General features: G+C 48.0%; 2 protein-coding genes across 6 annotated transcripts in view; one reads left to right on the top strand and one right to left on the bottom strand.

Annotated features, from left to right (window-relative positions):
* SOCS4 (suppressor of cytokine signaling 4) overlaps positions 1-7,645 on the top strand; it is a 49,761-nt gene extending 42,116 nt beyond the window's left edge. Inside the window, exons 2-5 of one of the 4 annotated variants that reach the window (XM_040411527.1) lie at positions 3,348-3,375; positions 4,508-4,823; positions 5,097-5,794; positions 7,300-7,645. In XM_040411527.1, the coding sequence (XP_040267461.1) occupies positions 3,348-3,375; positions 4,508-4,823; positions 5,097-5,755 (1,003 nt within the window). In that variant the 3' untranslated portion in view covers positions 5,756-5,794; positions 7,300-7,645. Of the gene's footprint in view, positions 1-3,347; positions 3,376-4,507; positions 5,795-7,299 lie in introns of all 4 variants that reach the window. The other 3 variants (XM_040411518.1, XM_040411526.1, XM_040411525.1) reach the window with 3 other exon arrangements.
* WDHD1 (WD repeat and HMG-box DNA binding protein 1) overlaps positions 1-27,057 on the bottom strand; it is a 153,218-nt gene extending 126,161 nt beyond the window's left edge. The window contains exons 1-7 of one of the 2 annotated variants that reach the window (XM_040411516.1): positions 27,017-27,057; positions 24,939-25,058; positions 24,689-24,864; positions 24,544-24,615; positions 24,224-24,457; positions 23,894-24,000; positions 23,548-23,716 (exon numbers count right to left, since the gene is read on the bottom strand). In XM_040411516.1, coding sequence (XP_040267450.1) covers positions 23,548-23,716; positions 23,894-24,000; positions 24,224-24,457; positions 24,544-24,615; positions 24,689-24,864; positions 24,939-25,056 — 876 coding nt within the window. In that variant the 5' untranslated portion in view covers positions 25,057-25,058; positions 27,017-27,057. Of the gene's footprint in view, positions 1-23,547; positions 23,717-23,893; positions 24,001-24,223; positions 24,458-24,543; positions 24,616-24,688; positions 24,865-24,938; positions 25,059-25,249; positions 25,310-27,016 lie in introns of those variants that run through there. The other variant, XM_040411515.1, reaches the window with a different exon arrangement.
* Positions 27,058-27,199: the final 142 nt, after the last annotated feature.

Raw genomic sequence — 27,199 nt, 5'->3', positions numbered from 1 at the left:
GTAGAGCTCGGGCCCACTGTCCCTCAGTCAGATGCTGGGAGTTGTAGTTTTGCACCGACTGGTTGGAAACCTTTGCTTTACGCTACGGATGCATTGGGTTCAATATTGCGGTGCGGATCTAACCCAATAACAGGAGTGCGATAACTGCGCCCGCTTAGCTGACGTATTGTCCATCTTGCTGTATTACTGGGGTGGAAGGGGTTAAGGAGCACAGTGACGGCCCAGATTCGGAGCAGGCAGGTCTGGTTGAACCTGTTGGTCTGTATGTTCTCTTAAATATGCATATACCTGAAAATAACGTAAACCCCCACCCCTCCAGGTCGGAAAAGCCCTATGAGCGTAACTGCGCCTGAACTTTGTCCTGCCTTATAAATGAGTGTCCGCCCTGCATATCCGAATCGGGATAGCGAGCTGAATCTAATGCTGGGTCTCTTGCACTAATATAGTAGAAAATTGCATGAAAAGCAGTTCCTTAAAGGGGTTATCCCAATAATTTACAGCAGTTTTTTTACTCTCCTATCTGGAGGACTTTCGCTGAGGGGGCAGCAGCTGCGTCTCCCAGAATGGATAGCAATCAGCTCAACCCTTGCAGGAAGATGGTCCCTAACATATAGCTCCAGAGATACATGGGGCATGTGCTGCCCCCATAATCTCCGCTGTATATTACTACGAAGTTAGAATTGGGGGACGAATGAAAGAAAGGTGTCTCGGCCGCTTCATAATCGGAGCACTACGGGGAGGGGAGCAAGGAAGCTACTGAGCATGTCAGTCCACCACTGGATGCAGGAGAAGGTGGACTACAGGGACAAACACCAGGGGGCGCTAAGAAAAAGGGAAAATGTGGGCCCATACACAGCCTTAGTGGTGACTGAGTTCTCAGCAGCCTTGAAAATGGAGTAGACCTCCTTCACACATCACGGGTAGCACGCGTATCCACCGACTTTAATGTCGCATCAGTAGTTTTCCACAAACAGTGGCTCCATGGCCATACCGCGGAAGCGTGCCCTATGTTTGTCCGTGATTATGGGTCCCTCCCGCACCTTTATAGTCTATGGGCTTGTGAAAACCGCGGCGTATAAAACACACGGACACAACACGGATGCGTCCGTGGTTTATACAGATAACACACGAAGGGCAAAAAACGGACACCCAGACAAACACGGATCCTTCGCTGTGTGAACCAGTGACCGCCTTGTCACGGATGTCAACATGTACATGTGAAAGAGGCCTTACTGGATGGCTCCCGCTTCTATAAATGTACATTAGGATCATAGGACCAGGCAGTGTAAACCTCATCACACCTGCCCCTGTCAATCAAAGTGCAGGGGGCGTGGCAGTTGTAAAGAGAGCAGAGCCTCTAGGTGTAACGGCAGCGCCCCCGTTGCTCCTAGAGGCTCATTTGCATATATTAAAACATCAGTTTTCTCAGCAGTGCGGACACATATGAACATGGGACCAACACGGATGCCTTCAGCTGCCGAGCGCACATGTAACAGGTCAGCCAGTGTCATAGGATAGAGATGAGCGAATTTCCGCTTATGAAATTCATTCACGCTTCGTTTACTGGTATAAGCTGAATTGCGTTATGGATTGCGTTACCAGGGACCATAATGCAATTCTGTAACGGAATGCCTTTAGAAATTTGCTCATCTCTAGTCATAAGTACAAATGTGTTGACAGACGCCCTTTAAAAGGGCCACGGCTTAGTTTGGGAACTACCATGTTAATTGACCCTGACCAGCCAATTCGGTAATATTGGGAGTCCCTACTGTGTGACCATGCCAGTGCTGGACAGATTGAGCCGCCCCCGACTGGATGGGTAGGGGGACCATGAACATTAAGAGTCCATTTAACCAACCAATAGGGGTCCAATGTATTATGGCATGGGACCCAAAGGTCTCTCTGGCACCCAAGATTTTGCATTGGGGTCCAGGAGCCTCAAGTTACGCCAAAGAAAAGCTGCTTTCATGTGCTTGGTGACATGACCACGTGTTTCACTGACGCCATTAGATCACTCGCACAGACCTTTGGATATTTGTCATTTTTACACAACTCCACCCAAACTTGTCAACAATGACTCAAAGGACTGCAATGTCTGCTGGAAGCGGGCACTTTCTAGGGCTAGAAACTAAAGGGCACAAGGCCGTAGTTTCAGTCTGCACCCGATGCACTTTTCTTTTTTTTTTTGCGGATTGGGTGTGGACCCATTCGTTTCAACGGGGCCGCAGAGGAAGTGAACGGCACACCCGTGTGCTGTCTGTATCTGCACATGCGTTTCGAGGCCCCGCAAAAAAAAATAAAAAATTATATATAAAACATGCCCTATTCATGTCCGTTTTGCAGACAAGGATAGCACATTTCTTCAAAAGTTTACAAATAAATGGTGGCATGCACTCAGGCGGGATCCGTGTTTTGCGGACTGCAAAACATGGCCGCGTGCGGGTCACTGCAGGTGGTATCAGACTGTCTCAAAGTCTGTCTGGAAACTTTTTGAAGTTTTGTGGAATTGGTGATTTGCTGCATCTATTGTCTGTAGGCGCAATAAATTCTTCAAGGGACACTCCATGTAAAACAGTGTGTTATGCCCAGGGCAGGGGCTAAGGGGGTGGAGCATGACACAGGGATCCAACAGAATAGCATGTTCCAACCATTAGGTCCTGCACTGGGTAGAGTTTAGAGTGTACCAGTTCTGCCCAGAGTGTGTGTTTGTTTGTTTTTTCAAAGTGCTTTTCCAGGACTTGGATATTGATGATCTATCCTCGTTAGGTCATCAATATCAGATCGCACGGGGGGGGTCTGACACCCGACACCTCCACCAATCAGCTGCCAGAAACTATAGAGTGCAGAAGGCTCCATCCGCCGTGTAGTGGCCATGCCGGGGTACTGCAAGTGAACGTTTATATAGTGTCCAGCGGCTGCCCAAAAAAGCTGATCGGTGGGGATGTTGGGCCAATAGCCTATCCTGACGGTAGTCCCAGAAAACAGCTTTTTAGGGGGTTTCTTTAGCTTTTTAGGACTTTTAGCTTATCTGCTCCTGGATTCTACTACTCGGGATCACCTCCTGGGTGCTACAGGCAACACAGCAGATCTCAGGGGTGTCCTTGTAAGTGATGGAAGCCATGGATCTCCTTTCATGCTATATTGTATACAGCAGCTCCCCTGCCATTGAAGGGTTGCTACCAGCAGGAACGGCCCTGTCATAGTCCCATTTTATGTTAATGTTTTGGGGGGGTTTTTGTATATTTTTTTTTTTTTTATGATTTGTTGCATTTACTTTTTTTTTTAATTCTATATACAAAGTAAAATGACAAAATTAACATTGTAATCACTTATTTCTTCTTCTTTAGGACAATGTCTGGAACCGACGATTTTTCGGTAAGAGATGTTTAATTTTGTAGCAAATATTAAAAACTGACGGCATCGGCATTTATTCCTGTCCCTTCTTAGGCTAAGTTCGCACGAACGTGTGTGATCCGTGGCCGTATTGCGGGCCACAATACACGGCCACAGTTCCGTGTGCATTCCGCATCACGGATGCGGACCCATTCACTTCAATGGGTCCGCAAATCCGGAATTGCGGAACAGCCGCAGGGAACGGGACCCCTCGGAAGCACTACGGAGTGCTTCCGTGGGGTTGCGTCCCGTACTTCCGTTCCGCAAAAAGATAGAACATGTCCTATCTTTTTGCGGAACGGGTGGATCGCGGACCCATTAAAGTGAATGGGTCCGCAGCACGGGCACGGGTCACACACGTTCGTGTGAACTCGGCCTTAGGGCTCATGCATATGAAGGTATTTTTCTTCCGTTACGTTTTTTTTACAGGTCCGTATGTGGAACTATTCATTTCAATGGGGCTTGGAAAAAAAAAAAAAAACGGAAAAGACTCCATATGCATTCCGTGTCCGCATGTTTGTTCCACAAAAAAACTAGAACATGTCCTATAAAAAAATTCTGAGTTTTTATTTTTTTATAGGGCCTTTACATGGGCCGATGGGAAGTGCAGAAGTGATGAACGATCCTTACTGCCACACACTTTACATTGGGTCGGCGGCACGTTGCCTATTTACACAGGGAGAAGCTGGTCACAAGCAGTCATTTATACGCTCTCCTATATGATCTAGTTATCTGACAAATGAGCATCTACTCGCTTTTTGGCTAATTGGTGAAGAGGGGACCAACAATTGTTCCTCCAGATGTTCATTCCAGCATGCCGCTCTATTCTAGAATCTGCAATGGAGGCCCCTAACAAAGCCACCAATACAGATCCTAAAAGGGTCCTGACTCCTTAGTGAGGAAGCTACCATCTTTCTTGGCTGCACAATTGTGTCTAGACATTAGCAATCTTTAGGTGTTCTGACCCCCAGAAACACAAAAAAATTAAGAAAAATGTAGGCCCCATTTTAAAAGCAATTCCATTAAAATTGGTGGGAGGTCTAGGATTTGTGACTGCCGATAGCTTCCGTGTTTGGTGTTCTCCTCATGTAATGTTTGCATCTTCTTCCTATAGCTGGCGGATGCCTTAGCAGATACTACTCCTGCCAAGTCAAAGAATGTAAGCAACCCAAAAGATGGTCAGCAACCAGGTGGCTGGTCTGGATCAAACCCTTGGGGCACAAATCCAAGTGCTCCTTCTGCCCCTGGTTTCACAGCATATGGACAAGGCCAAGCAGGAGGACCATATTCTAGTGGTGGATCTGGAGCACCATCTCAACCATATCCATCCGGACCTCAGCCACAAGCTCCAACACACCCATATCCATCTGGAGCTCCAACACACCCATATCCATCCGGACCTCAGCCACAAGCTCCAACACACCCATATCCAGCTGGACCTCAGCCTGGAGCACCATCCCAACCATATCCAGCTGGACCTCAGCCTGGAGCACCATCCCAACCATATGCAGCTGGATCTCAGCCTGGAGCACCATCCCAACCATATGCAGCTGGATCTCAGCCTGGAGCACCATCCCAACCATATGCAGCTGGATCTCAGCCTGGAGCACCATCCCAACCATATGCAGCTGGATCTTACCCTGGAGCACCATCCCAACCATATGCAGCTGGACCTCAGCCTGGAGCACCATCCCAACCATATGCAGCTGGAGCCCCAACACACCCATATCCATCTGGACCTCAGCCTGGAGCACCAAGTGCACCTTCAGGTCCTGCTGGGCCTTATCCAGGGGCTGCACCTGGTCAACAGCCTTCTGCACCAAATGCCCCACAACCTGCAGGACCTACTGGACCCTATCCAGGAGGCCCTGCAGGACAACAACCAAATGCACCAAATGCCCCATACTCTTCTGGACCCTACCCAGGAGCGCCCACTGGGCCACAAGGAGCTCCAACTGGGCCCTATCCTAATGCACCTGGGCAATATCCTTCAGCTCAGTATCCTTCTGGGCCTGCTGGAATGCCAGGACCCTATTCCAACCCTTCTGGGGCATCAAGTCAACCATATCCAAGTGCACCAGGTCAAGGCCCCTCACCAGGTGGATCTTATCCTGCTCCTTATGGTCAGTCAGGTCCTGCAGGTGCTGGCCAGGGCGGGCCTTGGGATTCTAATCCATGGGGATCTCAGAGTGGCCAGTATCCATCAAACCCAAATATGCCATACCCAGCCTCCAGTCCATTTCCAAATCCTGGAGCTGCATCATCTGTACCATGGGGTGCTGTGCCTCCAGGTCAGTGGGGGCCATCTGCTCCATTTCCTGGAGCTGGTGGATCATACCCTAAACCAGGCTCATATCCATGAAGCTGTCTGTTCCAGTGGCTGACCCCAGAACCCACCCTAGTGAGTATAGTGTTCGTGGGACATTGTGTTTTATATTGTTTTATGCTGAAATATGGAGAGACTAGGTTTTTCCATGATTGTATTCTAGATAAAGCTCAGAACCTGTGCTAATGTTATCAGAATGTTTTGGGACACCACTGTAACGTCCAGTTCTCAAATTATTTTGGCATTTCCAGTAGAAATTATTGAGGGATGGCATACAGAAATGGACATGTTGGAGCTGACAGATCCTCTTACACCGCACAGGAGAGCTGACAGATCCTGTATACTACACTGCACAGGAGAGCCGACAGATCCTCTATACTGCACCACACAGGAGAGCCGACAGATCCTCTATACTACACCACACAGGAGAGCTGACAGATCCTCTATACTACACCACACAGGAGAGCTGACAGATCCTCTATACTACACCGCACAGGAGAGCCGACAGATCCTCTATACTACACCACACAGGAGAGCCGACAGATCCTCTATACTACACCACACAGGAGAGCTGACAGATCCTCTATAGTACACCACACAGGAGAGCTGACAGATCCTCTATACTACACCGCACAGGAGAGCTGACAGATCCTCTATACTACACTGCACAGGAGAGCTGACAGATCCTCTATACTACACCGCACAGGAGAGCTGACAGATCCTCTATACTACACCGCACAGGAGAGCTGACAGATCCTCTATATTATACCACACAGGAGAGCTGACAGATCCTCTATACTACACCACACAGCAATGCTGACAGATCCTCTATACTACACCACACAGGAGAGCTGACAGATCCTCTATACTACACCACACAGGAGAGCTGACAGATCCTCTATACTACACCGCACAGGAGAGCTGACAGATCCTCTATACTACACCACACAGGAGAGCTGACAGATCCTCTATATTATACCACACAGGAGAGCTGACAGATCCTCTATATTATACCACACAGGAGAGCTGACAGATCCTCTATACTACACCACACAGGAGAGCTGACAGATCCTCTATACTACACCGCACAGGAGAGCTGACAGATCCTCTATACTACACCGCACAGGAGAGCTGACAGATCCTCTATATTATACCACACAGGAGAGCTGACAGATCCTCTCATTGCCACCTTAATATTTCTGCTGCAAAATCTGCCTGTTACATGTGAAGTTTTCATTGACTGTGCTGTGAATTTCACTCTGTTCTTTGCAAAAAATCCACAGTGGAAATCTGCAGCGTAACTTGACGTGCAGCAAATTTTATTTTATGTTCCCTGAAGTGCAAGGGTGACATTTCGCAAAATGCTGCTACTGTGTACGCTGCGGATGTTATGCTTGCCATTTCTTGGCGGAAAATCAGTGTATGTGCCCTGTGTGAATAGAGCCATATAGATAAACTAATGACAATGCTCCACTTTTTAAAACCTGAGAATTTGATTGTATACTGCCTATATGTAATATATGTGGGGGTCACATACTTCTTGTTGCATAAACTTGTCCTTTTTTTTCCCCTCTTCTTAGTTTTCCCAGAATTAAAAAGAAAAGCTCCAAAGCCCCTCATGAACCCAGGCCATCGTACGACCTACAACAGAACTGATCAGCCGATAGAAATCTGGAGGATGTCTTCTATACGCGGGTGACGCGGCCGCTCCTCCGGATTCATTATACAGACAATGTTTCGCTTTTTCTACCGATACAAGGAAATATATTTACACACAGGTTATGTGGAAGCCTCTTTTTGTAATTTTTGTATACTTTGTTCTTCTTTTGCCTCACAAGCAATATTCTTACAAGGGGAAATTTTTTTCATTCACTTCAATGGGTCCGCAAAAAAAACGGAAATGACTCCGTGTGCATTCTGTTTTCGTATGTCCACATGGCTGTTCCGCAAAAAAAGATAGGATATGTCCTATTCTTGTCAGTTTTGCAGACAAGGATAGGCATTGCTACAACAGATGTAACACGGACGTCATCCGTATCTTTTTGCGGATCTGTGTTTTGCCGACCACAAAATACATACTGTCGTGTGCATGAGCCCCCCTAAGTATAAGAAGATTTCATGGTGTCCTGCGCCACCACAGGGGAAATAAAGCACTACGCAGTGGCCATTGCAATGAATTAACGATTGCGTATCTATTGGGGGGGGGGGGGGGAGGGGCACATCCCCAGTAACATAGAATACTGTAATATGGTATTTGAGCGTGGGGTGTTCCAATGCTCCCCCTGATGGCAGATTTCAGGGGAAAGAAGGATTGGGCTGCTGAACTGCAGCATGCCCAATCGTATTGTCAGCAAGGGAGATAATTTGCTGCCAGAGGATTCTGGCAGCCGCTCATAACCTTTCCCTTTAAGGCTTGTTCACACGAACGTATGTGTTCCGTTCCGTGCACTGGGCACCCCTAACCCCAATGCACGGAGAACGTTTGTGCAGGCTCTGGGACGGATCCAGACCCATTCAACTTGACTGGGTCCGCCTCCTTCCGTTCCGCAAAAAGATCTTTTTGCGGAATGAAAGTACGGAACGGAACCCCATGGAAGTGCTTCCGTAGCGTTCCGTACCTCCGGATTTGCGGACCCATTGAAGTGAATGGGTTCTGCATCCGTAATCCGGAATTGACACGGACGGTGTCCGTGTATGCGGTCCGCAATACGGAAACGGAACAAATACGTTTGTGTGAACAAGCCCTTAATGAGAAGACATGCATGCTCGGCTGAGGAAGGGAGGGGGGCGCCAGCTTTCTGATGTGTATGGCCGGCCTAAAATTCTAATTCTTCATCAAATTTTGCTTTGAGTATTTTTCAGTGGTGCCAACTATTTCCCCTCCCTCTATAGGAATTAAAGGGGTTGATTTATAGCGCCGCTCATTTCAATGAGTTGTATCTAGTATTGTGGCATTCACTTGAATGGGCTGCAATACCAGGCACGGCCACAAGAGGCGCTATTTCTTGAAGGAAGGAATGCCTGGTAATCTCCCCACCCCCATATAAAGATTTTTTTATTTTATTATAAGATCTACTGTGGGTTGCTGGAAGGATCACTTCTATCACAAACAAGTATTTATTGCGTGATTGTCAGAGGTTTGCACGTTGTATTATACTAACCAGGGTGATTTATTGCTTGATATTCTTTATATATTTCTGAATTTATTATATTTTTTTCTTTCTTTTTTTGGGAATAGTTGTAGAAGATTTCAGCATTTATGGCGTTTGCACTGATTTTTGTAATAGAAATTCAATAAAGATGAGGATATCAGTGAATTTTAATATATATAATAAAGGTATAAAAATCTGGCATGAAATTCCAGTCTTGTGATCATTTCTAGGGAGCGAAGTGGAATTAAAGGGGCCCTCCAGGACCTGTCTGCAGGATCGACCCTAATAAACCACTGTCTGGTAGCGTTGATCCTTTTGATTTAAAACGTTCTGTCTTGTGAAAATTGGGTGCGGCGTAACCGAGGAAAAAAATTATTTAAATTTTTTTAGCAAAAGTGCACCGAGGGGTGTGACCGCCGCAGGAAAGGCCCTGCCCCCCCAGTGCACCGAGGGGTGTGACCGCCGCAGGAGAGGCCCTGCCCCTCAGCGCAACGAGGGGTGTAACCGCCGCAGGAAAGGCCCTGCCCCCCACCAGTGCACCGAGGGGTGTGACCAGCACAGGAAAGGCCCTGACCCCCTTCCCCAGTGCACCGAGGGGTGTGACCAGCACAGGAAAGGCCCTGACCCCCCCCCCCCCCCAGTGCACCGAGGAGTGTGACCAGCACAGGAAAGGCCCTGCCCCCTCAGTGCACCGAGGGGTGTGACCAGCACAGGTAAGGCCCTGACCCCCTTCCCCAGTGCACCGAGGGGTGTGACCAGCACAGGAAAGGTCCTGACCCCCTTCCCCAGTGCACCGAGGGGTGTGACCAGCACAGGAAAGGTCCTGGCCCCCCAGTGCACCGAGGGGTGTGACAGCACAGGAAAGGCCCTGACCCCACAGTGCAACGAGGGGTGTGACAGCACAGGAAAGGCCCTGACCCCACAGTGCAACGAGGGGTGTGACCAGCACAGGAAAGGCCCTGACTCCACAGTGCAACGAGGGATATCAGTGAATTTTAATATATATAATAAAGGTATAAAAATCTGGCATGAAATTCCAGTCTTGTGATCATTTCTAGGGAGCGAAGTGGAATTAAAGGGGCCCTCCAGGACCTGTCTGCAGGATCGACCCTAATAAACCACTGTCTGGTAGCGTTGATCCTTTTGATTTAAAACGTTCTGTCTTGTGAAAATTGGGTGCGGCGTAACCGAGGAAAAAAATTATTTAAATTTTTTTAGCAAAAGTGCACCGAGGGGTGTGACCGCCGCAGGAAAGGCCCTGCCCCCCCAGTGCACCGAGGGGTGTGACCGCCGCAGGAGAGGCCCTGCCCCTCAGCGCAACGAGGGGTGTAACCGCCGCAGGAAAGGCCCTGCCCCCCACCAGTGCACCGAGGGGTGTGACCAGCACAGGAAAGGCCCTGACCCCCTTCCCCAGTGCACCGAGGGGTGTGACCAGCACAGGAAAGGCCCTGACCCCCCCCCCCCCCAGTGCACCGAGGAGTGTGACCAGCACAGGAAAGGCCCTGCCCCCTCAGTGCACCGAGGGGTGTGACCAGCACAGGTAAGGCCCTGACCCCCTTCCCCAGTGCACCGAGGGGTGTGACCAGCACAGGAAAGGTCCTGACCCCCTTCCCCAGTGCACCGAGGGGTGTGACCAGCACAGGAAAGGTCCTGGCCCCCCAGTGCACCGAGGGGTGTGACCAGCACAGGAAAGGCCCTGACCCCCCAGTGCAATGAGGGGTGTGACAGCACAGGAAAGGCCCTGACCCCACAGTGCAACGAGGGGTGTGACAGCACAGGAAAGGCCCTGACCCCACAGTGCAACGAGGGGTGTGACCAGCACAGGAAAGGCCCTGACTCCACAGTGCAACGAGGGATATCAGTGAATTTTAATATATATAATAAAGGTATAAAAATCTGGCATGAAATTCCAGTCTTGTGATCATTTCTAGGGAGCGAAGTGGAATTAAAGGGGCCCTCCAGGACCTGTCTGCAGGATCGACCCTAATAAACCACTGTCTGGTAGCGTTGATCCTTTTGATTTAAAACGTTCTGTCTTGTGAAAATTGGGTGCGGCGTAACCGAGGAAAAAAATTATTTAAATTTTTTTAGCAAAAGTGCACCGAGGGGTGTGACCGCCGCAGGAAAGGCCCTGCCCCCCCAGTGCACCGAGGGGTGTGACCGCCGCAGGAGAGGCCCTGCCCCTCAGCGCAACGAGGGGTGTGACCGCCGCAGGAAAGGCCCTGCCCCCCACCAGTGCACCGAGGGGTGTGACCAGCACAGGAAAGGCCCTGACCCCCTTCCCCAGTGCACCGAGGGGTGTGACCAGCACAGGAAAGGCCCTGACCCCACAGTGCAACGAGGGGTGTGACCAGCACAGGAAAGGTCCTGCCCCCCCCCCCCCCCAGTGCACCGAGGGGTGTGACCAGCACAGGAAAGGTCCTGGCCCCCCAGTGCACCAAGGGGTGTGACCAGCACAGGAAAGGCCCCCCCCCCAGTGCACCGAGGGGTGTGACCAGCACAGGAAAGGCCAGCCCCTCAGTGCACCGAGGGGTGTGACCAGCACAGGAAAGGCCCCGCCCCTCAGTGCACCGAGGGGTGTGACCAGCACAGGAAAGGCCCTGCCCCCCCAGTGCACTGAGGGGTGTGACCAGCACAGGAAAGGCCCCGCCCCTCAGTGCACCGAAGCCCTTATTTGCATAAAAAATAAAAGTCTTGTATTCTCGGGGACACTGCAACCGATTTTCACAAGACAGGTATCATTTTAATCAGTAATCAGCAGGATCAACCCTTAAACAAGGCTCATCCTGCCGACAGGTGCCCTTTAATGGTCTTGTCTGAGTTTGGCAAAAAAATTAAAATATAAGAAGCTCCGGTCCACCCCGGCGGTCTCTGTTTACTTGCCTTGTCTTCTTGACTGGCATCAGAGGTGAAGTGCTGCTTGTGGCCACATCACCACTAAAGCCAGTCATTGGCTGCAGCGGAGCATGTAACCATGCCCATAGAAAACAGGCCAGGGACCGGAACATGGGCACAGCGGAGGCAGCACGGAGGACCGGAACAGCAGGTATTAATCTTCTATTTACGAAGGCAGGCTGTGGGCCCTTGGTAAAAACGCAGTATTTCCGGAGAACCCCTTTAAATTTTAGATAACTCCTTTAACATGTATATTTGATCGGCATGCATGGTATTAACCCATCACATATATTTTTGGTCCAAAATCAGGGACCAGCAAACTCTGAAACTACAACTCCCAGAATCCTCCTTTCACTTCCATGGGAGTTACAAGAACAGCCAAGCAAGCGTGCATGCTGGGAGTTGTAGTTTCACAGAAGCTGGAGTGCTGATGCTTCTTTTACCTTTTCATCACTTAAATGGGAGGCGCGCTGCAGTAACCAAGAACGGCCGCTATCCTCAGTACCATGCAGTGTGGTTAGTGAGGATAAAGCACTGCTATAAAAATCCTGGACAACCCCTTAAAAAGGGTAGAGAAGACAAACTGCTTCCACTAGAGGGCGCTCATGCAATACACAGGTATATGTGCAGAAACAATTGGCTGCTAATTGTGAATGTGGCCCTTTGTAAACCCTTAGTTAGACTCATTTCGTAACGGCAGGAAGAATTCTCATGAAAATGACGATGTGCAATATCATCTGTGTGCGTTTCCAGGATACGTTTGCTGTTAATGGATCCAGGTTTGCTCTGTTGTGGCTTTGCAGCACCCAGTCCCGTCCCTTTGCAAATTTGCAGTTCAGATGATGGATCTGTAGGCTTGGACTGTTAAAGGGACAGTGCATGTCTCCTGATGCATGATTATCTATTGATCAGAATCAGTGATTGCGCCATATACATGATGTGTGCAGCTACTGGGAGTGTCACCTGCAGCAGTCTGGTGATAATTAGATGGTTCCTGGTTCCGCACCTTCACACCGGTGTGATCTGGTTACATGCTCACTTTCAGGACCATTCTTCTGCCTGTTCTGTGCAGACCTGAGGGAGTGGGAAGGGGCGACGTGTCAGGATGGCCGCAGGATTATCTCAGCCTGACAAATCCATCATGACACCCAACCCATCCACGGGTGTAACAGAGGGACCATTCCACCATGACCGCCTTCAGCAGCAAGATCAGAACGTGAAAAGAACTTGATTGTTTTGGTCTCCTGAATGCACAGGGATAACGCACGCGGCCATGTCCCAGTACAGGGATAACGCACGCGGCCATGTCCCAGTACAGGGATAACGCACGCAGCCATGTCCCAGTACAGGGATAACGCACGCGGCCATGTCCCAGTACAGGGATAACGCACGCAGCCATGTCCCAGTACAGGGATAACGCACGCAGCCATGTCCCAGTACAGGGATAACGCACGCGGCCATGTCCCAGTACAGGGATAATGCACGCGGCCATGTCCCAGTACAGGGATAACGCACGCGGCCATGTCCCAGTACAGGGATAACGCACGCGGCCATGTCCCAGTACAGGGATAACGCACGCGGTGATGTCACAGTACAGGGATAATAAACACAGTGATGTCACAGTACAGGGATTAGGGCTGCAACAATTAATCGACGTTATTGATAATATTCGATAACAGGATTCGCTGTCAACGAATCCAGTTATCGAATAATCGGGCGATTCGTTGCTATGCGGGCGGTCAGGCGCTATGCCTGCGGGTCCTTGAACTTTAAATCACCGCATCTTTATTACCTTACAATGAAGCTCCAGTAACAGGCAGAGCGGGGGGCGGCGTAACGTCACTTACTCACATGTCGCGCATGCTCCGCCTGCTTCATTCATAAAGTGGGCGAAGCAGGCGCGTCACGTGAGTAAGCCTATTACGTGTACCTCTCTCTGATGAGCCAGTGTATCTAAGCCTATCATATATACTTCTCTGTAATGAGTCAGTGTATCTAAGCCTATCATATATACTTCTCTGTAATGAGTCAGTGTATCTAAGCCTATCATATATACTTCTCTGTAATGAGTCAGTGTATCTAAGCCTATTACGTGTACCTCTCTGATGAGCTAGTGTATCTAAGCCAATCAGATATACTTCTCTGTAATAAGCCAGTGTATCTAAGCCTATCACATGTACCTCTCTCTGATGAGTCAGTGTATCTAAGCCTATCATATATACTTCTCTGTAATGAGCCAGTATATCTAAGCCTATTACGTGTACCTCTCTGATGAGCCAGTGTATCTAAGCCTATCATATATACTTCTCTGTAATGAGTCAGTGTATCTAAGCCTATCATATATACTTCTCTGTAATGAGTCAGTGTATCTAAGCCTATCATATATACTTCTCTGTAATGAGCCAGTGTATCTAAGCCTATTACGTGTACCTCTCTGATGAGTCAGTGTATATAAGCCTATCATATATACTTCTCTGTAATGAGTCAGTGTATCTAAGCCTATCATATATACTTCTCTGTAATGAGTCAGTGTATCTAAGCCTATCATATATACTTCTCTGTAATGAGCCAGTGTATCTAAGCCTATTACGTGTACCTCTCTGATGAGTCAGTGTATCTAAGCCTATCATATAAACTTCTCTGTAATGTCAGTGTATCTAAGCCTATCATATATACTTCTCTGTAATGAGCCAGTATATCTAAGCCTATTACGTGTACCTCTCTGATGAGCCAGTGTATCTAAGCCTATCATATATACTTCTCTGTAATGAGTCAGTGTATCTAAGCCTATTACGTGTACCTCTCTGATGAGCCAGTGTATCTAAGCCTATCATATATACTTCTCTGTAATGAGTCAGTGTATCTAAGCCTATCATATATACTTCTCTGTAATGAGCCAGTGTATCTAAGCCTATCATATATACTTCTCTGTAATGAGTCAGTGTATCTAAGCCTATTACGTGTACCTCTCTGATGAGTCAGTGTATCTAAGCCTATCATATATACTTCTCTGTAATGAGTCAGTGTATCTAAGCCTATCATATATACTTCTCTGTAATGAGCCAGTGTATCTAAGCCTATCATATATACTTCTCTGTAATGAGTCAGTGTATCTAAGCCTATTACGTGTACCTCTCTGATGAGCCAGAGTATCTAAGACTATCATATATACTTCTCTGTAATGAGTCAGTGTATCTAAGCCTATCATATATACTTCTCTGTAATGAGCCAGTGTATCTAAGCCTATCATATATACTTCTCTGTAATGAGTCAGTGTATCTAAGCCTATTACGTGTACCTCTCTGATGAGTCAGTGTATCTAAGCCTATCATATATACTTCTCTGTAATGAGTCAGTGTATCTAAGCCTATCATATATACTTCTCTGTAATGAGCCAGTGTATCTAAGCCTATCATATATACTTCTCTGTAATGAGTCAGTGTATCTAAGCCTATCATATATACTTCTCTGTAATGAGCCAGTGTATCTAAGCCTATCATATATACTTCTCTGTAATGAGTCAGTGTATCTAAGCCTATTACGTGTACCTCTCTGATGAGTCAGTGTATCTAAGCCTATCATATATACTTCTCTGTAATGAGTCAGTGTATCTAAGCCTATCATATATACTTCTCTGTAATGAGCCAGTGTATCTAAGCCTATCATATATACTTCTCTGTAATGAGTCAGTGTATCTAAGCCTATTACGTGTACCTCTCTGATGAGTCAGTGTATCTAAGCCTATCATATATACTTCTCTGTAATGAGTCAGTGTATCTAAGCCTATCATATATACTTCTCTGTAATGAGCCAGTGTATCTAAGCCTATTACGTGTACCTCTCTGATGAGCCAGTGTATCTAAGCCTATCATATATACTTCTCTGTAATGACCCAGTGTATCTAAGCCAATCATATATACTTCTCTGTAATAAGCCAGTGTATCTAAGCCTATTACGTGTACCGCTCTCTGATGAGCCAGTGTATACAAGCCTATCATATATACGCCTCTCTGACGGATCAGCGTATCTAAGCTTATCGTATGCACTTCTATGTGATGAGCCAGTGTATCTAAGTAAGGCCTCATGCACATGACCGTTGTGCGTTTTGCGGTCCGTGTGCGTTCCGCAATTTGCGGAACAGCGCCGACAGCCATTAATATAACTGCCTATTCTTGTCCGCAAATCGGACAAGAATAGGACAGGTTATATTTTTTTTGCGGACCACGGAACGGAGCAACGGATGCGGACAGAACACTGAGTGCTGTCCGCATCTTTTGCGGCCCCATTGAAGTGAATGGGTCCGCATCAAAGCCGCAAATACTGCAGTTCATATGCAGACCAAAACAACAGGCGTGTGCATGAGGCCTAATGCCTCTTGCACATGGCCGTGCTGCGGCCCGCAATGCATGAACACCCACCGCGGGGCAGCCCCAGCGGATCGCGGACCCATTCACTTTAATGGGTCTGCAATCTGGCCGTTCCGCAAAAAGATAGGACATATTCTATCTTTTTGCGGAACGGAAGTACGGGAACGAAACCCCACGGAAGCACTCCATAGTGCTTCCGTAGGGTTCCGTTCCGCATCTCTGGATTTGCGGACCCATTGAAGTGAATGGGTCTGCATCCGTGATGCGGAATACACACAAAATATCGCCCCTATGTATTGCGGATCCGCAAAACGGCCACGGAGCGCACACGTTCGTGTGCAATAAGCCTAAGTCATATAAACGTCTCTCTTATGAGCCAGTGTATCTAAGCCCAATCATATAAACTTCTTTCTAATGAGTCAGTGTATCTAAGCCAATCATTATATACTTCTGTCTGTCAAGTCAGTGTATCTACACCTGCCATATATACTTCTCTCTGATGACTGTATCTAATCCTATCATGTGTGATACAGCCTGCTGAGTCTGAGCGGCTAACCCTGCCGTAAGAGATACTGCCTGCTGAGCTGGTGTATCTAATCCTTTTGTCTGAATCTATGTATTTAAGGCTATTGTGTGCGATGCCGTCTTCGGATTCAGTGTATCTAAGCCTATCATTTGTGATACGATCTCCTCAGCCTGTGTATCTTTGCCTGTTATATAAAGTGTTGTTAGATTTTTTTGATGTATCTAAGACTATCATGTATGATACTGTCTGCTAAGCTGGTGTATCTAAGCTTATCATGTGTGATACAGTCTCAGAGTGTCACAGGGCACTACATTCCCCATCATCTAATACTACTTTTAGGACAGCTCCTGGTAAGTGCCCCAGACAAGGTACTTATCCTCTGTGCAGTCCCGATGATGGGGCTGATCGCCTTTTTGGTAGACGGTTATCCTGCACGTATGCATCAGCTACAGCAGCATCAGGAAGCACACGGGTGAGTCATACGTGTACACACAATTATCTACACAGTTCAGCTACGCCGCGAACGTGCATGAGTGCTGAGGAGGAAGCTGTCCTGTTCCAGGAATCACTATAGAGGGACGAGCCGTCATGTCCAGGAATCACTATAGAGGGACGAGCCGTCATGTCCAGCAGTCACTATAGAGGGACGAGCCGTCATGTCCAGCAGTCACTATAGACGGACGAGCCGTCATGTCCAGCAGTCACTATAGAGGGACGAGCCGTCATGTCCAGCAGTCACTATAGAGGGACGAGCCGTCATGTCCAGCAGTCACTATAGAGGGACGAGCCGTCATGTCCAGCAGTCACTATAGAGGGACGAGCCGTCATGTCCAGCAGTCACTATAGAGGGACGAGCCGTCATGTCCAGCAGTCACTATAGAGGGACGAGCCGTCATGTCCAGCAGTCACTATAGAGGGACGAGCCGTCATGTCCAGCAGTCACTATAGAGGGACGAGCCGTCATGTCCAGCAGTCACTATAGAGGGACGAGCCGTCATGCCCAGCAGTCACTATAGAGGGACGAGCCGCCATGTCCAGCAGTCACTATAGAGGGACGAGCCGTCAAGTCCAGCAGTCACTATAGAGGGACGAGCCGTCATGTCCAGCAGTCACTATAGAGGGACGAGCCGTCATGTCCAGCAGTCACTATAGAGGGACGAGCCGTCATGTCCAGCAGTCACTATAGAGGGACGAGCCGTCATGTCCAGTAATCAATATAGAGGGACGAGCCGTCATGTCCAGTAATCTCTATAGCGGGACGAGCCGTCATGTCCAGGAATCACTATAGAGGGATGAGCCGCCATGTTCAGCAGTCACTATAGAGGGATGAGCCGTCATGTCCAGTAGTCACTATAGAGAGATGAGCCGCCATGTCCAGTAGTCACTATAGAGGGATGAGCCGCCATGTCCAGTAATCACTATAGAGGGATGAGCCGCCATGTCCAGTAATCACTATAGAGGGACGAGCCGTCATAGCTGGGCGCTGGTTTGGCGGTTTTCAGAAGGCCCATAGTGGAGAATGGAGAGGCGGCCGCTCATGTACTGCTTGTTCTCCAGATGCACTTGTAAAAGAAACCGCAGCACTCTCCAGTCTTGATTCTTTCAAAGGTTTATTCACCAACACTTTATAAAGCCTGATAAAGACCACACAGGTCGAAACGTTGCTAAGTGTTGGTGAATAAACCTTTGAAAGAATCAAGACTGGAGAGTGCTGCGGTTTCTTTTACAAGTGCATCTGAAGTTGGGGAAGTCTGAGACTGACTTCTGACACGGCGGGCACCACCACAGTAAGGAACGGTATTTACCCCTATTTTCCGTTGTGCTGCTACAATTTTTCTTTTTTCTGCTTGTTCTCCAGTCACTGCTACAGGATTTCTGAAAAGAGCTGTTCACTTCAGAGCCCTGTTCTGGAGAGAAGAGGGGGTCCCAGAGATAGGACCTGCACGGCCGCACCTATAGGACATTTATGCTTTATGCTAGTGATATATACCATAAATGTCCCAGTTGGGAATACCCCTTTATCCTAAACCCTGAGAAAATCACAGAGACGCAAAATAAAGACACAGAAGACGTTACTTGGGGGATAAATGGCCAAATTGTTTATAGTAGAAATGGCAGAACCCCCAACTCAGGAAGAGTCGCCCCTCCAGCACCCAGAAGAGAAAAACCCCATGTGGAGGGAACCTCAAGGAACCCTTCCCTTGGGCTTAGAGGGTAACGCCCCCATGTGGCTGCCACATGAATAGAGGGGGGTGGGTGCGGCAGCCGGGCTGATCTGGGTGGCCCTTTTCCCCCATTGGGTGATGTGCTTCCTGCTAGAACCTCCAAATTTCACCAAAGTGCGGTGGGCGTATGTGGGTGGTCAAGTGCAAGGTCTTCAGGCCATCAAGTGTGGCACCAATATGGCCTCCTGCCCTCTGTTCATAGGGGTTCTTCTCTTATGATACACGGGCCTGTGGTCTCACAGGTGTGTATGACTTAGGCTATTTTCACACTGGCGTTTCTGGGTCCCCTTGTGAGATCCGTTTCAGAGCTCTCACAAGCGGTCCAAAACGGATCAATTTAGCCCCAATGCATTCTGAATGGATAAGGATCCGCTCAGAATGCATCAGTTTGCCTCCGTTCAGCCTCCATTCCGCTCTGGAGGCTGCTTGCAGTGTTTTGGTGTCCGTCCTGACTTACAATGTAAGGCCTAGTTCACGCGACCGTATGGCTTTTATAGTTTTTTGCGGTCCGTTTTTTACGGATCCGTTGTTCCGTTTTTTGTTTCCGTTTCTGTTCCGTTTTTCCGTATGGCATATACAGTATACAGTAATTACATAGAAAAAATTGGGCTGGGCATAACATTTTCAATAGATGGTTCAGCAAAAACGGAACGGAAACGGAAGACATACGGATGCATATCCGTATGTGTTCCGTTTTTTTTGCGGACCCATTGACTTTAATGGAGCCACGGAACGTGATTTGCGGACAAATATAGGACATGTTCTATCTTTTAACGGAACGGAAAAACGGAAATACGGAAACGGAATGCATACGGAACACATTCCGTTTTTTTGCGGAACCATTGAAATGAATGGTTCCGTATACGGAACACAAAAAAACGGCCCGTACACTCGCAAAAAAAACGTTTGTGTGAACTAGGCCTAAGTCAATGGGGACGGATCCGTTTTCACTGACACAATATGGTGCAATTGAAAACGGATCCGCCTCCTATTGACATTCAGTGTAAGTCAAAACGGATCCGTTTGCATTATCATGAAAAAAAAAAAAAATTATCTTTATACCTTTATACCAGACGGATCCGCACCTAACGCAGGTGTGAATGTAGCCTAAGGCTACATGTACACAAACGTTGTTTGTTTCCGTTCCGTTTTTTTTTGCGGATAGGATGTGGACCCATTCATTTCAATGGGTCCGCAAAAAATGCGGACAGCACACCGTGTGCTGTCCGCATCAGTATGTCCGTTCCGTAGCTCCGCAAAAAAAAAAAAATAGAATATATCCTTTTCTTGTCCGTTTTAGGCATTGTTACAATGGATCCGCAAAAAAAACAAAAACGGATGGAATACAGATGCCATCTGTTGTTTTTTTTTTTGTGGATGCGCAATTTGCCGACCCCAAAACACATACGGTCGTGTGCATGTAGCCTAATGTTCGTGATGTAACCTCGCCGGCAGTGTTACGAAGGGTTAACCCTTTAGTGACCATCAATGTGCCTCACTGCAGAGGCATTTAACCCCTTCCTAACCGCATCCCGTCAATATACACCAGTTTGGATAACAGCCGTATACTTATGGTCCCCGACAATCGCAGGGTTTCTGTTTGGGGGAGGTAGGTATGTTCTATAACAGCCACTGATTAAGGGTCCATTCACACGTCCGTAGTGTATTGCGGATCCCCCATAGAACTGCCTATTCTTGTCTGCAATTGCGGACAAGAATAGAACATGTTCTATTTTTTTTTTTCGGGAGCCGCGGACCGGAAGAACGGGGCCACGCTCTGGAAATGCGGATATCACACTGTGTGCTATCCGCATCTCTTCCGGCCCCATAAAGAAAGAATGGGTCCGGATTCGTTCCGCAACGTTGCGGAACGGATCTGGACCCATTCTACGAACGTGTGAATGGACCCTTAGGTGGTGACACTGAGCACCCGACCAATGGCTCTTATTTAACCCCTTCCAGACCGCAGCATGTAAATGTACAGACTAACAGCATGGTCTCAGTCAGTTTTATGTTTGACCCTTGACCTTATTCTGGGACCCCACTTGAGGATGGCGCAGCAATGGGAGACGGACACTTACATCCTGACTTTACTCCAGCAGGGGTCGCAGTGCTTAGCGGTTCCAGTCATCATTGGTACAATTATAAGTTGGCGGTTACTATGGGCGACTGAATGGTCCATCAGGTAAGCAGCTTGATGGTTTCAGTCTCTCAGTGAGGCACACCGCCCTGTGGTTATAAATCTCACCTGAGGGCCCTCGGCCACAGTCTCTGACAACTCACGCTAACAAGATGTGGCTCAGGGCTCTCTTGTCAGGGCCCCGCCATGGAGGGCATCATACGCTCTCTCCTCCTGGCTCCCAACTGTCACCTTCCCCTCATCTGCCTCCTGCTGTCTCCTCTCCCTGACTGAGCCTGGACATCTGATTGGCTCCTGCATAGGGCCACACAGTTCAGGGGACAAGGACGGATTTTCATGGCTCTCTGGTTTTTTGCTTCTCCATAAGAGCTCATTCGTGACCCTGTTCACACCCGAGGCCAACGCAGCATAATTAAAAATGACTGGAAAACAGTTTTATTTTATTTAAGAAATGGGCGCAAAACTAAAAATACGATCAAACCATCAGTGTCAAATAACACCCCCCCCCCCAAGCTATTTCCACTTGAGGGCGTGTCCCACCTAAAGGGGTGGGGCTTAAAATCAAGACATTATAGGCCTCATTTATCAAAACTGTCTCACTTGCCCCTAGCAACCAATCAGAGCTCACCTTTCATTTCTTAAAGTGTGCTGATAAAATGAAAGGCGAGCTCTGATTGGTTGCTAGGGGCAACTAAGACAGTTTTGCTAAATGAGGCCCTAACACTTTTCTCAACGTCTCTGGTTTCCATAGGCAACAACCCACGATCTACATACGTGTACAGGGCAGCATTCCCCTCACACACTTACTTCCGGTGTAAGCATTGGCGGATCCCCCCCGAGAATGTAGTGAAACATTCCGGGCCCGGAGGCGGTGGCAGCGGCAGGGAGAGATGAGCGCTTTTATTGTGGAAGCGCTCATCTCCATATTCATCTGTATCGCTGTATCTGTATCAGGACAGCGATACAGGTGAATGGTGCGGAGGAACAGGGGAGAGGCGTCTCCCTTGCCCGTTCCTCTGATAGGCTGCAGGCACTAGGCCTGCAGCCTATCAGAGGCCGATGCAGGCGGCGCGATGACGTCATCGCGCCGCTTGAGCCGTACAGAGCGGGACACAGGCCGGAAGAGACCTGCATCGCATTGCAGTGTCATGGAGGTAAGGATAAGTGTTTATTGTTTTAATTATTTTTAGTACAGTATGGCAAGAAGGGGGTTGGGGCACTATATACTGGCACATTATGGGGGGGAGCTCTATAGAGAGGGGGGGGGGGAGAAGCACTATGGGGGTATCTAATGGGGGCCCTATATACTGGCACATTATGGGGGGAGCACTATGGAGAGGGGGGGAAGGAGCACTATGGGGGCATCTAATGGGGGCCCTATATACTGGCACATTATGGGGGGGGGGGCACTATGGAGAAGGGGGGAAAAAAACACTATGGGGGTATTATATAGGGGCATTTAATACTGACACCCATTTTGGTGCCACTATGGGGAACAGGGGAGAGATGCATTATAGGGGCATCTATGTGGGACAGTCTATAGGGGCATTTTATACTGCCACATTATGAAGGGCACTATGGGGGCATCTTCTGGGGGCACTATATAGGAGTATTTTATACTGGCACAAATTATAGGGGCACTATGAGCACCTTAGCTCAACTGGGGGCACTAAGTGTTTTTTGCAGTGGCACACAGTACGGGTCATTGGATCACATGAGGGCACTCTTGGGACATTGACTGGGGGCACTAAGAGTTTTTTTTTTTACTGCCACACACGGAGCATTTTTTTGTACTGGCGCACATTATAAGGGGGCTTTATTACAACGGGACTATGGGAGCATTATTACTTCTGGGACACAATTACTGTTGTGGGCACTGTAGGAGCACGATTACTACTAAGTGCACTCTGGAACAGAATTATTACTATTGTTGGGATTTTAGGGAGCACTATTACTATGGGGGCACCCTGGCACAGTATCAGCTTAGCACAGTTATTTTTGGGGGACGTTAAGGTTACACTATTAGTGTTAGGGACACTATTTGCTGGGTGCAGTTATTTTTTAGGGCATTGTGTTTCAATAATTATTAAAGGGAGCGCTATCTGTGTGTAACTAGTATTTTCAGGGGGTTTATCTGTTTCTACAGTAAAGTTTTGGGGGGCACAGCGTCTCAGTATTGGGGGTGCATGATGGGATGTTGAGAAGGTGGGAGGAAAAGTAGGAAACAAAGATGTCTGTCTGTCAAACTCTGCAGAGATGAGAGTTGGCTGAAAAAAATCATCATGGCGGTCTGGTCTGAATGGAGAAGATGAAGAAAGAGAACATCTACATCAAAGGAGACGTCACCGGATGTAAGAGGTATGGGCGCGATATATGGGTGGGGCTGTGGCTTGAGGGTAGGCGGACACAGGGGCCCCATAATCTCCTATTTCCCGGGGAAGTGCCCCTCCCGTGACCAGGCTCTGGATCCGCCACTGGGTGTAAGTACAGACAGACAGAAATAAATAAAAAACAGCTACTCACCGGCAGATCAACAGGAACTTCAGCTGGGAAAACTGCCTCCCTCCCATACATGAGAACAAACGGAGAAAATTTGGTTGTGGTTTGGACCTTTGATCTGATGGAAAATAATGTAGATTCCAAATACATATCCCAGTTGTTCTGTTTTTCATTGACCAGTTTAGAGAGAGCTCTAGAATGAATAAAGAAACAAACACATTTACAAAACTCTACAAAGTAATGTTACATTTATAGCTCCAACCACTAATAGAAACAAGTGGAATGTAAGAATAAAATTAGTTCAACTGTAACCTGTGAAGAAAAGTTTTAATAAAACCCTGAATGAAAAGTAAACTTGAATGAAACTTACCTCCTAATAATGTCATTTGTTTTCTCATCCAGACTGTTTGTCTGCGGATGATACGCCGCTGTCACACTTCTTTCTATGCCTAGAACACTGCACATCTGGTCATTAAGCTTTAAGAAAAATACAATAAAAAAATAAAAAAACAGGTATATAAAATCCTCATTTAAATAATAAAAAAAAAAGGTTACTAAATCAGTTGTACATGTATAGAAACCTAGAATGTGTCGGCAGATAAGAACCATTTGGCCCATCTAGTCTGCCCAATATACTGAATACTATGAATAGCCCCCGGCCCTATCTTATATAAGTATGGTAAATGGAATGTAAACATACTTGATTTACAAATTCTCCGCCCTGGTCAGAAAGTATCCTTTTTGGGCAACCATGTCGGTATATCAGGGAACAAAGATGACGTCCCACCTCGGCAGCAGTTTTTGCCTTCAAAGGAAAAGCCTCTACCCACTTGGAGAAGTAATCTGTGGCCGTTAAAATGTATTGGAAGCCATCCACTGTCTCTGGTATAGGGCCCGTCAGGTCAATCCCAACCAGCTCCCAGGCAGCAGACACCTAATGGGTGGAAAAAAAGATATATATTTATTTGCAATAGACCAATGTAATAATAACGGTTATGCAATTATATAGTAGACATTTACCTTAAAACACTCTAACGGCTCGGGAGCTAACGGATGCTTTCCAACCACCTGGCACTTTGCGCAGTCCTGGATCTGTAAGAAATCAGTTGTTAACCTGTGTACAGTATTTATAAAAATTGCAAACCAAAAAAACATTACTGTGTACCCAGTTCTCAATATCTTTTGTCATTCCATGCCAATAAAATTGGGAGGAGATTGCCAACCGCGTCTTCTTAATTCCTGAATGGCCACCAATCGGTGCAGAATGAACTTCATCAAATATCCTTCTCGCTTCTTCTTTGCATTTTAAGACTGTTCTTCCGCCGACAAAGAGCTTTCCTTCTGTAATAAAAGGAAAAATTCAAGAGCAACATTCTTCTAAAGCAACTAACATTGCTCATATAGATGATCCTCACCCTTTAATGTATATTTGGCAGTGGAGTTTCGAAAGCATTGTCTCTGCGAGCTATTATACCCGGATGGGTAATCTCCTACTGAGAGGAATTGGAAGATTTCATCATACTTCTTCTCCATACCTATTAATGTAGAATACAATTCTTAGGTAAACTATCACAATCCTTCACAGCCGTCAGTAGCCGTCTGCTCAGATTAATAAACTATCGACAAATGTAGACAATAAAAACTACCCTAATTACCCTATGAAAGAGATTAAAGGGAGTCTTTAACCTAAAATGACCGTTACATATTTCCCATATTATAATCTTACCTTTCATATTTCTGCCCATCGCCTATATTCTCTTAAAAACGCTTTTATTCCATATGCTAATTAGCTTCTGGGGGCGGCGTTTATGCGGCCGGTGCCCATGCCCCACGGCGCTGTTCAAATCAAACTCCTCCCCTTTCTCCCCTCTGGCCCGCCCTAGGCTCTTCAGAATCCATCCTCCCGTCACTGACAAATCCAGCGCCCTATGGGCAGAGGCAGCAGAGGGTTTAATGCGCATGCGCCGGCCCGTCCCCCCAGATCTTGCGGCAGTTTACTGCCGCCGGCTAGATCGGGAGGTGAGGGCCGGCGCATGCGCATTAAACGGTCTGCCAATAGTGGGTAATGGAGTGCGCAAGGGCGAGGACTATGTTGAACGGTGCAGGCGCCGGATTTGTCAATGACGGGAGGATGGAATCTGAAGAACCTAGGGCGGGCCAGAGGGGTGAAAGGGGAGGGGTTTGATTTGAACAGCGCAGTGGGGCATGGGCACCGGACGCATAAACGCCGCCCGCAGGCACCTTCAGAAGCTAACAAACCTCTTTTTGGATTTATACAGAATTGGATATAAGATTCTGACAAATCTACCTACCCCTGAGTGCGCACGCGCTGTATAGTCCTATACAGCTGCGGAAATATGCCCAGCTGTGCCCCCTCAGAGCTATGTCCAGTATTGTGCCCCCACAGAAATATGCCCAGCTGTGCCCCCTCAGAGCTATGTCCAGTATTGTGCCCCCTCAGAGCTATGTCCAGTATTGTGCCCCCTCAGAGCTATGTCCAGTATTGTGCCCCCTCAGAGCTATGTCCAGTATTGTGCCCCCTCAGAGCTATGCCCAGCTGTGCCCCCTCAGAGCTATGTCCAGTATTGTGCCCCCACAGAAATATGCCCAGCTGTGCCCCCTCAGAGCTATGTCCAGTATTATGCCCCCACAGAAATATGCCCAGCTGTGCCCCCTCAGAGCTATGTCCAGTATTATGCCCCCACAGAAATATGCCCAGCTGTGCCCCCTCAGAGCTATGTCCAGTATTGTGCCCCCTCAGAGCTATGTCCAGTATTGTGCCCCCACAGAAATATGCCCAGCTGTGCCCCCTCAGAGCTATGTCCAGTATTATGCCCCCACAGAAATATGCCCAGCTGTGCCCCCTCAGAGCTATGTCCAGTATTATGCCCCCACAGAAATATGCCCAGCTGTGCCCCCTCAGAGCTATGTCCAGTATTGTGCCCCCACAGAAATATGCCCAGCTGTGCCCCCTCAGAGCTATGTCCAGTATTGTGCCCCCTCAGAGCTATGTCCAGTATTGTGCCCCCACAGAAATATGCCCAGCTGTGCCCCCTCAGAGCTATGTCCAGTATTGTGCCCCCTCAGAGCTATGTCTAGTATTGTGCCCCCTCAGAGCTATGTCCAGTATTGTGCCCCCTCAGAGCTATGTCCAGTATTGTGCCCCCACAGAAATATGCCTAGCTGTGCCCCCTCAGAGCTATGTCCAGTATTGTGCCCCCACAGAAATATGCCCAGCTGTACCCCCTCAGAGCTATGTCCAGTATTGTGCCCCCACAGAAATATGCCTAGCTGTGCCCCCTCAGAGCTATGTCCAGTATTGTGCCCCCACAGAAACATGCACAGCTGTGCCCCTTCAGAGCTATGTCCAGTATTGTGCCCCCACAGAAATATGCCCAGCTGTGCCCCTTCAGAGCTATGTCCAGTATTGTGCCCCCACAGAAACATGCCCAGCTGTGCCCCTTCAGAATTATGGCCTGCCAGAATACTATACCTTAGCAGAATGCGGGCAGAATGCTATACCCTCGTAACTTCCGGTGCGGTCACGTCACTTCCGGGTATAGCATTTTGCCAAGGTATCACGAAAGCGATGTTATGCTGTCACATCAACACGTTTCCTGTCATGAGAGGATGCCCCGCCCCTCGGCCGCCCAGGCGAGGGGTGGGCGTGGCCTTC

Source organism: Bufo bufo, chromosome 11, assembly GCF_905171765.1.
Source record: "Bufo bufo chromosome 11, aBufBuf1.1, whole genome shotgun sequence".
NCBI classification, from domain to species: domain Eukaryota; kingdom Metazoa; phylum Chordata; class Amphibia; order Anura; family Bufonidae; genus Bufo; species Bufo bufo.
This window is presented reverse-complemented; position numbering and strand designations above follow the sequence as displayed.